The sequence below is a fragment of the Prinia subflava genome, chromosome 2, assembly GCF_021018805.1.
Source record: "Prinia subflava isolate CZ2003 ecotype Zambia chromosome 2, Cam_Psub_1.2, whole genome shotgun sequence".
In the NCBI taxonomy this organism is placed as follows: Eukaryota; Metazoa; Chordata; class Aves; order Passeriformes; family Cisticolidae; genus Prinia; species Prinia subflava.
Window position 1 is genome coordinate 90,303,529 of NC_086248.1, and position 17,342 is coordinate 90,320,870.

The following is a 17,342-nucleotide window of genomic DNA, read 5'->3' on the forward strand; positions in this document are numbered from 1 at the left end:
CTCCCCTGAAAGCTGGGTTTGTGTTCGAGGGGCAGCGCCGGGCCGGGCTCGGGCCGCGTGATCCGCGGGCCTTGGGGCAGCGGGGGAGCCCGGGATGAGGGAGGGCTGTGCGGCGCGGCCTCTCCCGCCGGGAACCGGCCCGCAGCAGCGCCCGGGCTGAGGGAAGCTCGCAGCGGCTGCTCCTGAAGGGCTCACAGCGAAGACCTACAGAGTGCGAAGGGCTTTAATTTATTAATTTATAAGTTCTCCTTATGATCTTTTTTAGGCCTAAACCAACAACAATACTTGCTAAAATGAAAACCCACTCTTTAGGCGTTTTAATTTCTGTAATCGTATTATCAACTAGCAATGAAGCAAAATCTGTGGCGAGGCGGTATTTTGTAGTACATCAATTTAAATTATTAAACCAAAGAGACAATTTTCTGAGCTCATGAGCTCTTCTTTAGGTCATTTGACATCATCATTCTTGTTCTGGGATGTTGTAGAAAACATCTGACTATTCTGCATCACAGATACTCCATTTAAAGTCTCCGATTTTTACATATTTCTCAAAACAAATGAACAGAAAAAAAAAAAAAAAGAGGAAATTAAGGAGGGAAGCAGCAGGAGTGATCATTTTGCTGCTTGTCAGCCTTGTACTGGAAAGCCACATCCTAGAAACTATAGCTTTGCAAGTAAGGGGGACGTTGGAGAAATGGAGCGATTTGTGATTTGCAGATTGTTGACCCAGATTTCACAGGTTTCCCAGAAAAGCCAGTGGATCTGCCACCAGCATACAGATGATGTCTCTGGTGGTGATAGCTTTACTACAGATGCATCATCCTTCTAGTTGATACTCAGAATGGAGCTGTGTCCAATTTTTTTCATATATGGGAAAACAAAGAGTTAATTTAAATTGGTGCCTTTTTTTTTTTTTTTTTTTTTTCTTTTTTTTTTTTCCCCAGTCATGAAAGTCCACACAGTGCTTTGTTAGGAAACTGTTCCAAATTCACAGCCAAGTCCCTGGTTAACAGGAAGAAATGGGCAATCCTTTGATTACTGAGAAAAATCAGCATGGTTGACAGATTTTTAGACAAAAGCTTCAGCATGTTCGAGATCAAGTCATGGGAAATTAGTCTAAATCCCACTACCAAGATGATGGTGATCCCAGCAGAAGTACATAACAGAACAAAAGATCTGTTGCCCTTCCATGAGATTTCCTGTGGTTGACTATACAATCCAGATGCTGGCCAGCATTTCTGGGTGATGTGCCAGGGTTCTCATACAATTTACAGAAAAGAAAATAAATACAATAGCTACAGGAGAAATCTGACAAGAATATGAGTCAGTACTAGCTAACACTGCTTTTCCCTAAGGAATTGTGGTTGCTCTGAGGGTTACAAATATTTGATAGGTTACAAATTTGGCAAGTGTAAAGTCAGATTAAGGCAGTATTAATATCACCTACATGGGAAACACACATAAAAATGCATGTGCTAGACCAGATGTGCAGAGAGATTAAACAGGACTTCTTAAGGGCATTACTTTCAAAATTTGGAGTGGAAATGTCCCCTCTCATAACCACCCCATAAAGTTCTATGTCCATAAAGAGGACTGAAAAAAAAAAAAAAAAAAAAAGAAAAAAAGAAAAAAAGAAAAAATAATCCATGTAACAGAAACCAGAATGCGTCACAGCTGAAAACAGAATTACATAATTATTTTAAATATGAAAACTTAAAAAAAAAAAAAGTGATGGACATTTTAGGTTTTAGGGATTTATAAAGGAAAAATATGTTGTTTAGTCCTGCTCCATACCACCTAATAGAACATTTATCAACAAATTGCTCAGTGGTCAGCTGTTCTCTTACATACATTTAAAATCATTGAATTATTACTCTGAAAAATCAATTAGCTGTAATCAGGTGTCATCTAGAGAGAGGGAACAAAAAGGCTAGTTTATTTGAAGAAAAGCACAGGCACTCTGTGGCAGTATGATCTGTACATGGTCCCTCCCTGTGCCCAGAAGGGACAGCTGGTGTGACAGTGCCATCTACTGAAGTCCCGATGGACAGTCGATGAAGGCTTCTCCTTCCTCCAGAAGAACTCCTGCACTTTCCACTGTTACAAATACAGTTTTAATGCTTGGCTCTCTCCACGGGCAGGTCTGTGGCAGCGAGAGCAGAGGAAGTGTGGTTAGCTGTGGTTTGAATCCACATAATAAAAGGTCATTTCCAATCCAAAAGGCTGGATGGGGCTCTGAGCGACTCAGTCTAGTGGAAGGTGTCCCTGCCCACAGCAGAGGGGTTGGAACTGGATGGTCTTTAAGGTCCCTTGGAAGCCAAGCCACTCTACAGTTCTATGATTTTGAGCCTGAGGTATGGCTGATTTGCCAACAGCAGTAAGGCAGCAGATGCAGGCTATGCCCAGTGCTCAGCAGCCCGGGCTGCTGCAGACTCAGCCCTTCCAGCCCAGAGGGCCAGCGTGGTGGGGCTGATGGTCACACAGGAGCCCGGGGGCCTGCAGGGGCCTGCTGCTCACCTGCATCTCGTGGGCTTGAGCTGCTGCTGTTCATCCTGGTGAGCTCATCCACTGCTCTCCTCTGTGGGGCTTGGAGCAGCCTTCATCAGGCTGTGGAAGCACCCACTTGGTGAGTCAGGTCAAAGAGACTCAGTTTCCATGGGCTGATGCATTTTCAGACAAAGCTTTAATAAGTGGAAAGCATGAAACGTGTTAGGTTTACCCTAAACAGTTATTTAGGATATAACTTTAGTTTGGAGCCAATATGGTAGAATTATATATATGATATGAACGAGGCTACCCATCTAGCAGATGCAAGGGTCTGTGAGGTCAGTCCTTAAACTAAGGGGGGAGGGGATAAGCTAATTCCAAACCTCAATTACCTATAATTTAAAATATGAATATGTATTTTGTTTAATTAAAAAAAGGTCAAAAATATATGTTTATCAAGGTAATTTTGATTCTATGTTTTTTTAAGTCTATACTAAACTTTGCACTGGTTTGTTGGAGGTAGATTTTGGGACAAAGTTCAGCTAAGGGCTCAAACCAAGACGATGAGGTAATTCAGAGTCATACCCACATTTCAGGATTTTATCCAAACCAAACCTGAACTCCTAACTTTTTTTTCAGTTCCCTTATGGGAGAGATTGAGTTGAGAGAATGAGAGAGAAAAGAGACAATTAACAGAAAAAAGAACAAAAAAAGGGAAAGCATTTCTATATTTTGTCTATAGAGACGTTACTTCCTCTTTTTGCAGACATTTGTTGCAGATCTTGCAGATCCTGAATGAGGGCCTTTGCTATGCAACATCAGTGTCAAAAGCAGTGAAAAATAATCATGGCAGCATGTGCTCATGGAATTTCTCAGGCAAATGCACCAGCAAACTCTCCCAAGACATTGCCTTGAATATGAAAAGTTCCAAAATATTAGATTGGTAACAGAAATGAATACATTATTTATCCATTTTCAGATATGAAATATCCAAATATTTTCAAACTTGAAAAACCTGATGCATTTTTAGAGTTTTAAAACGGTTCCAAATGCAGTTTTTTATATAGACCTTGTGGTTGTACAGAAAACAAGTTTTTTGTTTATAAAAGCAAATAAATAAAATGGAAGTTACCCATTTTCTGGTATCTTGTAGATGTAAGAGAGAGTGATTTATAAAGCACAGCTGGCTTCAGTGGGGAAAGCTGAGCCGTGAAAGCAAGCAAGCTAACCATCTGAGGGAATGATGTGGGCTCAGAAAAAAAAATTAAGAACATTGATGAAATCCACAGGAAATCACTAATTATGGTAGTCATAAAAATAACAAACCAGAATGTTAATTACTGCAGCTAGGGCTGATGCTGTCATGATGCTGCAATCACACAGAGTCAGCTGTGCATGTGCACAGATGGATGTGCTGCTCCACATACAGATACTGAATGCAGAGCTGCTTTCAGATGTCTCTTACACATCTTTACAACAGAGATCTTTACAAACAGAACAGGGTTTGGATGCTTCAGCGATATTTTTTTAATAGAAAGTAACATTAAAGAGGTACTTACAGCAGTTTGGTTTATTTTGGCTGATGCTGAGTTCTGCATTCTGTACTAAATTGATTTTAACTAATCCATCTTCTGATTTATGAAAAAGCAGCTATTACAGCTTAGGGCAGCAAATTAAATGGCACCAACCCTATTGGATGGCATAAAGCTGAGCTTCTTTACAAAGAAATATAATCATTGCCCAGTGACTGTGGTAATACCTAATATCCATCTGGTGTTGTCCATAAACAGCTATTTTTAGGGCTGCTACCAAAATGTGAGAAGCTTGCTGCACTTTATATACAGTAGAGTGTGACTCCTTGCTGTGCTGAGCATCAGAAATCATGTTTATGGAGGCAAGCTCTGTGTTTACAGTGGTGGCGTGTGGGAGTCCCACTTTAGAGGAAAAAGGAAACGAAGATTGCTCAGCTATCTGCTGCAGAGCTTTGGCAAGAACATCCTCTATTCATGGAATAGCCTTCATTAAAAAGTCCCAGGGTGGTTTTTGGCATTCAAAACCAGTTAAAAGCAGAATCAACCATTAACTGCTACGTTTTTAGTTTAAAGTACTTCCAGATTTTGACAAGAAGCTGCAGGCTAATTATTTATCAAATAAAATGGCGCCAGTCAGCACAGAGAGCTGGTTACACACTCTATCAGCTGCACTGTGTAAAGTCTGATGCAAAATAGGGCAAAGAAAGCAGAAAGACTCCCCTCAGCTTCAGTAGTTTTTGGGCCAGGCCTCAGGAGCGCAAAATGAAGGAAATGAGAAACGCACATTACAAACAGAGCTATAAATGACACGGCACTAATCTGCTTCTCCATCTGCGTCTCTCTGAGCGGAGGACTGGAAGCCTTTGAATTTGACAGTTTGCCTTTTCAAGGTGTTTTTGGTCTGGTAAATACCTTTAACTTCAGTAGCTTCCTATGGTAGTGGATATGATTTTAAGACTTGTACACAGAAATTGAATCCAAATCCAAGGAGGAAGATTTCGGGTTGCCTCTCAACAAGGAGCTTTTGGGCTGGAGGGAGGTTACAGAGGCAGTTTTGTCTTGCACCAGTTTTATTTGGTACTTCAGCTCTGTTTTTGCTAAGTATCTTGCATGCAGAAATTTGCTGCTGATGCCAAGAGGGGCATCATTACCGCGGGGCAGAAAATAGGTTTGTGTGAATGAGAATATTAGAAGGGGGGGGCCTGAAACGCAGCAGGAGACGGACAGTGAAAAGGGCCTTCAGAACTTCTGAGTTCTTGCACGCACATCCGTGAGGGCTGGCGGGAGACGCTGAAAGCCACTTTCAGCTCCCAGGTCAGCGTGGCCATGGAAAGGACTAGCGCGATGCTGTGACACACTAGGTCAAGTATTTCCTGTGCAGGGATGGAGGGCCTGCCCGGCCCAGGGGACATCCCCGCGGGCTGCGCCAGCCCCGTCCCGACAAGGTGAACCGGGAGCGGCGCGCATGGAGACGCGGGCCGTGCCTGCCCCGGCCCGGCGGAGCGAGGGGAAGAGGCGCGGTACGGGCGGGGGCTGCGCAAAGCCGCGGCCGGCGCTGGCACCGCAGCCGCCGGGTACGAGCTGGCGCGGACCCCGGCTTTGGCACGGCTGGAGAGGCGAGGCAGGGCGGCGGCGGGGCGGCAGCTGCAGCTCGGAGCGCAGGTCCCCGCAGCCGGGGCTGCGCCGTGCCGCAGCAGCGGCGCGGGGCAGCGCCCGCCACGGCCAAGGAAAACTAACGGAAACTCTTTCAGCGAGCCCTGCGCCTGCGCCGCCGCGCGCGCTGAGCCCCCCGCCCGCGCGGGGCACGTCGGGGCTCGTGGTTCGCACGGGCGGGCGGCCCGCGGCAGAACGCGGTCGCGGGACTACAGCTCCCGGCAGCCCCCGCGGCGCAGCCCCGTCCCGTCCCGGGCGACTCTGGTGTGTGTGCGGAGAGCCGCGGGGCTGGAGATGCGCGAGCGGCCGCTCCGGCCCGGGACAGCGGGGCCGCAGGTGAGCGCGGCGGGGCCGGGGCGCCGCCGCTGCTGCGGGCGGGAGCCGCCGCGGGGTCGCGGGGTGTGGGTGTGGGTGTGTGTACGGGGGCCGCCGCCACCGCGCCGGGGAAGGGCGGGGGCGGACTCGAAAAGTTCCTGCCGCGGCGGCGGGAGCGGCCGCCGAGCTCGGCACGGGCCGTGCCCCGGGGGAGCACCCGCCGGGCCCCGCGGGGGGAGAGCGCCGCGGCGGCAGCTCCGCCCTGGGTGCCCCGGGGTGGGGGTGACGGGCCGAGGCCACATCATCTCCGGAGATGGTGCCGGCGGGGGCGGGTCGCGCAGCGGGGATTTAAACCTGGGAGGGACGGGCGGCTGCCAGCGCCAGCCCGGCCGGGGCTGCGTGACCCGCGGCAGGCAGGACGCGTCCCGCCGCTCCCGCCCGGCATCCGCGGCGGGGAGCTGCCGTCCCTCCTGGCGGGAACGGCCCCTGCGGGGTAAGGACTGCGAGCGGAGCCGCCTGGAGCGGGGCAGCGGGACGGAAGGGCGGGTGGAGGGCCAGGTGTCGGGGAAGCTGCCCGAGGGACGCGAGGTTTGGGGGAGCACGATCGGGAGGGACAGCGCTTCTGGGCGGGCACAGGCTGCGAGCTGGGCAGCGGGGGAAGGAGGCGGAGGGACTCCTTCATAGCCCCCGTTCCTCTCTGCTTTTGGAGGTGTAGGGTTTTCTTGGCATGAATAAAAATGCAGAATTGTGGACTGCATGTCAATTTCAGCATAAACAGGTTTGATTTGATGGTCGGAAGAAGTCCATCCTCAATACAAAGGCAGCTGTTTCTATGGCTTTCCTTTCTTAGAAAGATCCATTCTTTCCTACCGAGTAACAAAAATAAATTTCTTCAAAGGCTTGTATGCAAATACACATGGTATCAAAAGGCTTTGTCAATTCAAATGCATTGTGCTTTTGATAAATATAATTAACGTTCTAATTAGGCAGTTGTAGGTGAGCTTTCACAGGGTGTTTTCACTGTCTAAATTAAACTTGCCTAGCAGACTCATTAATTCTTTCACATCATAAGGCTTTTCTGTTCTCTATTATGTTGGTTAGACATTGTTTTTGTAATTCAAATCCACCCCTAAGGGTTCGTATTTGCTCTCTCTGGCATGTGAGAGGTGTGGGAGAGGAAAGCAGCACGTAGAAAACAAGAACAAGTCATGTTCAAGCAAACTTGAAGGCGCTGTGAAGCTGTTTTCTTGAGAAAGGTCCTTAAATGTTACTGTCGCTGTCCTTACTCTTCCTACTTACTGCTTTCATCTCTATCATGTTTAGGGTGTTCTTTAAGGCAGAAGTTTCTTTTCAGGTGCCCTTGCTAAATGTCCAACAAGTCTTCTGTATTTGAAGGCAGGAGTTTCTAGATATCGTGCTGAAATTCCAGAAGTATCAATTTGTTCTCTCTTCCAGAGCCCCTGTTAGGAATTTTTATTACAGTACGAAGAACTGATTTTCCTTCCAGTACTGCAAATTGTGTATCTCTCTTTCCCTATGTGCCTTTCAGAATGCAATGAGAGTGGGGTTTTGAGCTATTACACTGGTAAATACCAGGAGTGCATAGTGTGTTAAATGGATTGTTTTAGCAATTCTCAGCCTTATTTCTGGGAAGGACAGTTTCTACTGTGTACAATAAGATGTGGCGTTTCTCTTCTGAAATTTCATTGTAAGACTAATACACTTTCTGAGTTTTTTCTTTTTTAACATATGGGAAGGAAAAAATGTATGAGCTTAGTGATTCTGGGATCCTGTATGGATCAATTCTCCTTAAAAACTGTTAGCAATATGTAGTATCTATGTATTTGGACCACTTTTGCATCCATGGAAAACTTTTCCTATGGAAGAAATTGCATGGGGAATCTAAATTACTCTTTTCAAACATTTCAGCTGCTCATGAAATGCTTGAAATATTGTATCAGGTAGCATAGCATCTTGTAACAAGTATCTCAAGCCCATGCTCATGAAATTATTTATTTTCAAAAGTTGTAGCAGGCTTGGTTTTTTAATCAGATGTATGAGTATTATTAGATGATTACATTTTTTTCCAAAGGAACCAACGGATGCTCAGTTGTACACTCTGCATATCTTCCTATAGTTAGAGTTTGTGCAAGTCATTCTTCAGTTTTCTTGAATAATAGTGTTAAAATGATAGCCTGAGAACATGCTGCTGCTTAGAGTTTTTTATCTTGTATTTTTTTTTTACATTTCTATGCATTTAATGAATTTGTACACACCAGCTTCTCGATACAGATGTACAGAGCAGAGCTGTGTTCTACTGCTCCTTTCCCCTACCTTTTTTGTTATGTTCCTCTTAAATGCTAAGTGCTTTGCTCTGCTAAACTATCATTAATTAGAAGTTGTGGTGACATATTGGTCAGTGCTAGATATGATTTTTCTTGTGTATCATACAGTGGGAAAGCAGTTACTGTGTCTTTCATATTTTTACAAGTTTGAGGTGCTTCTAATGTAACACATTTGAGTAAAAGGAGCTGGTGTCCTGCGTAAAAGTAGAGTGGCTATGACATGGGTATGCGACTTTACGTATTTCACGTGAAATAACAACTTTATCTTTTCCCTTACAGGCAGAGTACAACATTTCAAAATGCTGGAGATTATCTGGGTGATGCTAGAGATTACATTTAATGTGATTGTGTCTTCAGACATTCTGCTCCTCCATTTTATGAGCTAAAATATTTTGTAAAAATGACATTGGATATCTTCATTGATCTTCAAGTTCACTGTGTCCTGTGAATTCAGGGAAGAGTTTCTGAAGGAGGAAGATTCATCACATTTGTGGACTTCTGTTGTTGCTCAAGGATACACTTTTTTTTTTGTTGTAAAAGGCTATCTGCATGGAGTCTTCATTTAAGATATGATCTATGTAATTAGGTGAACAAGGATACTTCCAATGAATTATCAACATCTATTTCCATCTGTTTCTCCAGCTTTTGTTTTTTAATAAAAATGAAGGACAGGTATAGAACAGCAGAGCTGATGTGTTTCTGTGAGGCCTTTATGTAAGCCTCCGTGTCTGGATGTGGTGCTAAAGGACAGGCAATCTGCTTTTAATCAGCTGATTGTAACTGCAGAAAGAGAACCTTTAATTTAAAGTAACTTGCAGCTGTAATTATTTTACTCTTTGGCTTGCACCGAATGAAAGGGAAATCTAAATTTTACTGGTCAGGAGCATTTTACTGAGCTAAGAAAGGGAAAGTTACATTATCCTTGTTCTCATTTCAACCAAGAACTGATAACGCATTTCACGTAGAGTTTGACTACTAGGGAGATCTCGGCCGAGTACAGCAAGTCAGATGTCAGCGAACGACTCTTCTCCCCCATCCTTACAGAAGTTTTCCCCGCCTGTGTGTCATGCTGCTGCGCCACAGACGCCGAGCTTGTCTTCAAGCCCCCAGTCGGGGCTCTCCAGCCGACTCTCCAATGGCAGTTTCAGCACGCAGAGCCTCACCAACTCCCGAGGCTCCATGCATGGCATCTCCTTCCTTCTGCAGATCGGTCTCACTCGGGAGAGTGTCACCATTGAAGCTCAGGACCTGTCCCTCTCTGCTGTTAAAGACCTCGTGTGCTCAATAGTTTACCAGAAGGTATGGGATAATGCTGCCGCGTTCTGCCGATGGCAGCAGTTGTTTGCTAACAAGCTGTTCAGTATTAGCCACTGAGATATGCCAAGAGTTTGGTGTGGTGACAAAGATCTGTGGTAGGTGTTTGCAATTATGCAGAAAGAAATTTGGGTAAGTCTCAAGGGAGAAGCTTTTAATTCAAAAGGAGTAAACCCTCCTCTTACTTTCTCACTTGTGAAATCTAGTAAAAGAGAGTGTAGCTCTAAATTTTCTGCAAAAATTACTCTTCCCAATAAGGACAGTCTTTTCCTTTCAGGAATTGTCACTGATGCCTTAGGTTTTTATTAGCTTATGCTTACTACTGAGGAATATTCTTGGATCTGTATATCCAGCCACAGTGACAGTACCAATTGTGACTACAGACATACCTTGCAGGGCCACTGAGTCGATACTAGATGTTCTTTTTGTTTCTAGTTAATAATTAAAGATCCCACCAAACAGCTAATAATGTCCTACTATTGTTTTTCTGTATACTGAATACATGTGTTACTCTTATATATCAGTATAGTTTCTGTTAGGAGAGGATTGACAGAGAAATAAGAGAACCTTAGCACACTTTTCCATTGTGTCTTGGCTACTCTGTTGCAAATTCTGTCTCTCTAGGAAGGAAGTAACACTGATCATGCTGGCTTTGCATGCAAATTCTATCTTCAGGTTAGGAAGGTTAGATCCCAGGAAGCAGCTTGGAAAGAAGTTAACAATATTGCAAAAAATAAGAAATAATTGCGATTTTCCATCAAGGTCAGGGAATTATCTCCATGTCTTTCATTGTTGTGATAATAGTGGTATTTACTGTTGGTTAGTTTTATTATATAATTCCTTTTCATGTAATAGCCTGAGAGAACATAAACACATGATACGTTATTTGCATGTATATGCTTGTGTATCTTTTTTTCCCATCTCATAGCTTGCTGCGTCTTTTATATTTTTACAAACTGGTTGTCAAACAAGCCAATTGCATAATAACTTCCAGAATATAATTCAGCATGTTAGCTTCTTTCTGAAGAGATGAGTTATTTGAGTCAACTTTTTTTTTATGTACCATGTATGTTAGGTGTACCTTTACGCAGCCATTTTAGGGGCTGCTTTTTCTTTCTACATCAGCTCCTTCTCTTTACATCTGCATATTTCCTGTCTTCTGTCTTAAAGAAAGATGAAAACAAGTACATTCACACTTACTTTTCTTGTTTCCTTTCTGTTTCTTCGGCAGGCTCAGCTAAAGGCTTAACTTGAGGTCTTGTTATAGTTCAAACTTTGTACATGCTATGCCTGATCTGCAAAACTGGTGAGGGTTTCATGATCAGTTTTCCTTTTTGTCTGGCTTCGCTGCAGTTTCTGCTCTCTTACAGCTGACGCTACAGAAAGGGACTGCTCAATGAAAACATGTTGCAGGCAGCAAACTGATCAGGAAACAACCTCATGTGGTGGATTCATCTTTCATAAGTAGTTTTACAGCTAGTGCACGATATTCTCCCTGTACACTTTATTTGGCAGCAATATGTCCTGCATTGACTTTTTTTCTCTTAGATCTGGTGACTCTTGCAGGACTGTTAAATATTCTGGGATTGGTATATACCTAATGTGAAAATTGCAAGCTGCGTTCTTGTCAGTAGTCATGCAGTGGTTGCTGGTTTTTCCCCGTTAGAAGCTGTGAAGCTGCTGGGTGTGCTGTTGAGATGCAACAGATTTAAAGCTTCCCTTCCTCTGGTATTCCACAGCCTGCTTGAACTGTCTTGTCTTGACTGCAGGGTACTGTGTGGTTTGTTGTTGTGGGACTTAACAGTGTCTTGCTTACTGTCGCATTTCTTTAATGAATAAGGAGGAATACCTTTTCTTTTTTTTACTTGGAATAATGATAGCTTTTCTTCTTATTTGAGTATTGTCTTTACTAGAGTTAAACGCACATTTCCTTACTTCACAGCCACATTTCAGGCTTGTATTCCTCTACATAATCTGGAATAAAATAAAATTCTGAGGAGTCCTTCTTCACTTACTTGGGAGCTTGAACAACCTGCCTAACTGTATTGAGGCTACAATTACAGTATCAAAAATGTTAGTTAGGACTCTGCTTTTCCGTGTTTCCTGCTTCAGACACTGGTGTTCAGTGTAGCTTGTTCAGGTTTTGCAGAAGGGTAATTAGAAGCAGCATCAGCAGAACTGAAACTAAAGAAGCATGTGTCTGCAAGGAGAGTGAGATGAGTAATGCAAATATTTGGTGTGTCTCTTAGCTCTTTTACAGATGTTCTAAACATCAGGAGATGTTTTTTCTTTTTAAGTGTTTTTCTTCTTTTTTTTTTCAAGTTTAAAGTTTGGGAGGCACTGTGTTAGGGTTATTGTGTGCTGGAATGGTTAATGGAAGTCCTCAGAAAATCCAGACTTTAGACTTTATAGGGATGCTTAAAAAAAAATTCTTGCTTATGGTCTCCAGTACATTCATTGTCTTCTCTGTTCATTCCTTATTTAGGTTGCTGTGTATTAAAGTATCAGACGTACAGTTCTCAGGGGCAATCTGAAGAGGAGCCTAAGGTGGACACACATGGCTGCTGGAACAGAGGGACAGTGTTTAGAAATAGAAAAACTTGTAGCAGGTAGACAGTGTGTGTCCTTGCTCAGTCATCAGATATTACAGAGGCAAGTTCTTAATCCTGTTCTGTGTTGGAATACTGTTTCTTCATTCCTCACATGAAGTAGAACGAAGGGATTACTGACTTAAAAGTAGAAGCTTGCGTGTGGTGATGTTCTACTGCCTGCAAACTGAGAATCATGTTGGACAGCACGCTCTAAATGCTGTATTCTAGCTTACCTAATTTTATTCTGGTTAGAGCTATAAATGAAAAACATTTGATTACTTGTGCTATTACTTGTGTAGTAGGGGTACCTGCAATATTTGTCGTAACTTTTTCAGTAAACTTACGGATCTTTACTTTCATGTTTCTCCAACTTCTCTTTTTTGTCCGCAGACCTGTCCTTCATAATTTTCACTTTCAGTCATATTCAGCATTCTTCTTCTGTGTATATATTTCCTCTGATGGCTTCCTAACCTTTTGCTCTGAAACAGACCAGTTGCTCCCCTACCTTAGAATGTCTCCCTGGAATTCTCATGATCCTTTAACCATTGCATTCTTTTTGATTGAGTACTGATACTTTAAAATCTGTTTCTTACTCTTCCTGCCTAGTTGTTCCTTTTTTTTTTTTTTTGACTGAACCCACCCAATGGCACCATTTAGCAAAATCAAAGGGATGTTTCTTATGTCTTGCTGATTAGATTCGGCTTCTATATTTTCATAGCATTACAAGGATCATATTGCAATCTATCCATACTACAAATGGATCTCAGTAACTCTTCCAATAACACCTTGAGTGTAATAAATAAACGACAGTACTGCAGCATGTTTTGGGTTTTTCACCAGATTAAGCTTGTAATAGTCCCTGGTGTCTGTGAAAGGCTCTAAAATGAATGCGAATCATCTCTTCTGTTGAGATGTGCTCAAATCTATTTTCCTCCTACTGCTTTGCCTTCTTGACTTGTGAGCTGCTTGCTCCATGTGAGCTAAGTAATGCAGAGACTGAGCGAGAGTTGAGGCATGAGAAGCAGAGGTGCTTGTGAGAAGGTGGGAGGTGGGGAGTTACTGGGGGTACAGAGGTGTTGCATGGGGGGCAGATTAGCATTTCCAGCGTGGTAATAGGTTTGTGTGCTGGAAAACCTAGCCAAGCAGTAGTCCAAGTATGTCTGTACTGAGGCATCTGGTGAGGGAAAGATCTCCTGCCACATGTTTAAAGCTAATTGTCTGTGTGATAATGTGATTTGGCACATGACTCTAAAGAGTGGGAGTGAATAGCTGGGTAGGGATGCTGGGTAGGATAATAGAATGGATGACTTCAGTGAACGAAGGACTTTCCAATGGTGTTTTGGACCATTAGACTTTGGAATTAACTTTCAGTGGTTTGAAGCATTTGTTTTGAGTTATGACGGGTCATGAGATATTGGACCTTGAAACAATATCCGCCTACACTTTTCCCTAGTGTGAATTTTTGGCCACTGGTCCAGAATTTTTTGAAGTAACTCCTGGAACTTGAAGTAAGGGGATTTTTCAGTTACTGCCAAGGTAGAAAGAAGCCTCAGTTGTGTTTCACTCAGCAATACTGACTGCTGTATGGTTCAGTTCTGGATAAAAAAGACGAGGTAATGCACTCTCAATTAAAGCTAGGAATGCTGTAATATTTACAGTGTGAGTGTGCTAAATAGCACCAATGATTTTTCCTCAGTGTAATGCACTAGTTGTGTTATTTGTGCTAGTGCCACCCGAGTGTTAAGAATCACGTATATTCTTGATATAAGTTGGTGGTATTGGTATACCAGAGATTAATTTTGGCACAGTCTGGTGCATACGTAGGCTTCCCACAAAGTGATTTCCTGTCACTAGATGCTCTTTTGGAACTGTTAAGACTGGGAACAGTCATGTTTTTGCTTTTAGGAAACTTAGTAATACTGGGATTAGCAGTTTATATGTTCTGAGTAGCTGTGCAGATACATTAGGCTTTTATGCAGGAAAGTAATGGCTGTATAATCCCATAAGATAAAACAGGCTTTCAAAAATTCTGCTTTGAGTTTTGTTTTCAAGTTTACATTATGAGCTCTTAACACTTCAGAGGAACTGGATAATGTTCTTCCTTAACAGCTTCATGTAACTGAGCATAAGGAAAGCTATAAAAGCTGTACTTTGCTGCAGTACAAGAGAGAAGAATTTGGTAGTGTACAACTTGAATATAGTTCAACCATTGAACATAGTTTAAGCTTTGCGTAAAAATTCTGTTAAAAGATATCACTTGAAATAAAACCCCTGTTAATCGATGAGGTTATTCTTGGCCAGCAGTGTGCACAGAGCCTTCTGGCCAAGGTGCTAGCAAGGAATGTTGTATTCCCGAACGGACCGGGGAGCGGAAGAGAGAGCAGGGCGCCGCACGCCTGGAAGGAGCCAAGCTGCTCGCTTGGAGCTGCCTGCTCCTGCATCGAGGCCCGGCCAAGTGCCTGAGACAGGGCTGTGCTGGGCCACCTGCAGCTCATCAGAGCCTGCCCTGGGCTGGGGAGGGCGGCCAGGCAGCGCTTCCATGGCTTGGGTGCACAGGGCTGGAGTGGGGGCAGAGGAGAGGAATCTGAGCCAGAGTCTGTGGAAAGGAGTTGGGAGGCAGGCATCTTCCCAGTAGGGTCTGGTCTTTTCTAACTGGGAAAATCTTTTTTGGTGAGGGTGGGGGAGAAGTGGGCAAGGAAAGATGAGGATTAGTTCATCTAAGTTGAAAAATTTTATTAGGTGTGATGGAATTTGGAGGCTGTGTGCAGCCACGGACAGCAAGACTGACCACATATACCCGATAGGCACTGGCATTCTGGTGGATGAACTAGAACTCTGTCCATGAATACTCACATGAACACAAAAAGCACCAGTGGTCCCTTGCTCTATCAGTCTCTGGTAGTTCAGGATGGAGGTCTGGTAGTGGGGAAAAAACTGTACAGACACATACCCACTCACCCACCAGTAAAAATATAGCAACAAAAAAAACCAATGGGTGTCTCCAGCAGCTGGCTTCAAGCACTCTCTGCCCAGTTAAAGCCGCTGGATCTTGGTCTTTCCAGTTGCTGACACCTGGATATTCAAGCTCTTGATTTCACTTACTCTGACCTCTCCAGTCACTGACATTACAGAGTCTTGCTCTGATTGCTGACAGTCAGACTCCCCCCAATACACACACATGAGCTTAGAATGAGAGAAAATCATTCAGGAAAGTAGCTAGAAATTGAATTTAATGAGAATAGAGGATGGGTGGTGCTGATGATGCACAGGGCATGATCAGACAATTGTTCTGACCAACCCCTGTTTATGGATGACCACCCTCTTTTATCTTCTTATCCCTTGATTTTTTCCCACGTTTGTTCCTGCCTGAATCACCTCTTTCCTTGCCTTTGTTTCCTTCTGTAAACATTCCATAGGTATTGTACAATCCTAATTTCCCAGCATTTTATAATCTGTAGCATACTGTTGGACCGTAATCCCTTTCAGGCCAAAAGGTGTTTTAGTGTTGATTTACCTGATCAGTGTATGTGTGGAAACTGGGTCTAAGGGTGTCCTGTGAAGGCCAGGATATCTTTTCCCTGGAGTTCTTAATTTGGATTGCTACCTGCTCTTCTTCCTCTGTGCTCCCCTGGCTTGTGGGGATGGGCCTTTGGTGGCCTGATGGCTCCTGTGAGGGGCCTGAGGTCCTGGGCAGGCAGGGTGCTGGTGGGCTGCCCTCACCTGCATTTTTCCTCTCTGCTGCTTTGTGGGTGTGCAGACAAGAACCTCACAGGCAGGGCAGGTAAAGGAGCTACTGTGAGGTTCCTCAGCTACTGCTTCTCCCTCTTATGGATTTGGGAAAGCCTCCGAGCAACTGAAGCTCTCCACACCAATGAACAGGCTATATCTCTTTTCTCATCCTTTTAGCAGTTGGAATTATTATTGCAGAAATGGAGATCAGGCATGCAGAATGCCTGGAAAAATGTGTGCTGATGCAGTCTTGTTATGTACTATTGAAACTGTATGCAAAGTCTGTGTTCAGTGAGAGAATTCTTGTACACCGTACTAGTATAGATTATTCCCTTGTTAGTTGTGAGTTTGTGATTCTGCATCTTAGTCTAGAAGTCACTGATAAAGCTTGATTTTGTAAATAGTAGAAATACCTTTTAAGGAGGTTAAATGTTAGTGTTACAAAACCAGACAATCTTTCACAGTCACTTCTTTTATGTGTATGTGTATTTGTTTTGGAAGAACAGGCAGTAAATCATATCATGACAATACGAGAAGCATTTGTGATACACAGCTTAAAAGGTGAATATAATTAATGGAGAGCCAAATGAAGGTGTTGATATCAACACCTAACAATCTGTAATAGATGATTTTGCTTTTTTCACAATATTTCTACTGCATAGAAATTAATTTTGCCTTTGTCTGGAATTTATTTGAAAACCAAAGTCTTAATTATAGGTATTAGAATGTTATTTATAAATTTCAGGTTAATGTTAATGCTGTTTTCTAAGGGATGTAATATCTCATTTTTGATGAATGATTACACTTGCTGTCACAAAGAGGACTTGAGTGTTCATCTGTAACTTTATTTTGTCAGCTAATGAAAATTAATGTAGTATGTTTAAGACATTTTAATAAATCCAAGATTTGTAGATGCGAATGGGCAAATGGTGCATAGGCAGAATATATTTTGTCATAGCAATTAAGATAAGTGCTGCTTGGGAGGTGATTATGTGACCTCTGGTAACATGTGTAGGGATGTTCTGGCAGCTGCATGAAAGGGTTATGGTCTTAAAGAGTGAAAAAAAGTAAAAGACACATATCTTTATCAAAAGAAGGAGAGTCAAAACTGGGAAATATCTTAGAGGCTTCCATAGGTGGTTCTGTGAACTTAAAACAGAGAGACAATAGTTTACGTGATCTCCTGAGTCATGAGGTGTCCCTCCTGGCAGCTGAAGTTAATATTTGTATTATTAAAAAGTGTGATGTGTATCTTCAGGCAGATATATGCTGTTGTTTTATATCCCTTTTGTTAGAATTAAGTTCTTCAGCAGTATAATGCAATTAAAAGAAGTTTTAACAGTGTATCAAGGAATAAAACCTCATAGCACTTGTTT

General features: G+C 43.3%; 2 protein-coding genes across 3 annotated transcripts in view; one reads left to right on the forward strand and one right to left on the reverse strand.

Moving 5' to 3' along the window:
• Positions 1–17,342, reverse strand: part of DPY30 (dpy-30 histone methyltransferase complex regulatory subunit) — a 128,734-nt gene that overhangs the window by 84,375 nt on the left and 27,017 nt on the right. The gene's annotated exons all lie outside the window — the stretch shown is intronic.
• PRKD3 (protein kinase D3) overlaps positions 5,864–17,342 on the forward strand; it is a 43,234-nt gene continuing 31,755 nt past the window's right edge. The window contains exons 1-2 of one of the 2 annotated variants that reach the window (XM_063390991.1): positions 5,864–6,008; positions 8,612–9,631. In XM_063390991.1, coding sequence (XP_063247061.1) covers positions 9,341–9,631 — 291 coding nt within the window. In that variant the 5' untranslated portion in view covers positions 5,864–6,008; positions 8,612–9,340. Of the gene's footprint in view, positions 6,009–6,348; positions 6,481–8,611; positions 9,632–17,342 lie in introns of those variants that run through there. The other variant, XM_063390992.1, reaches the window with a different exon arrangement.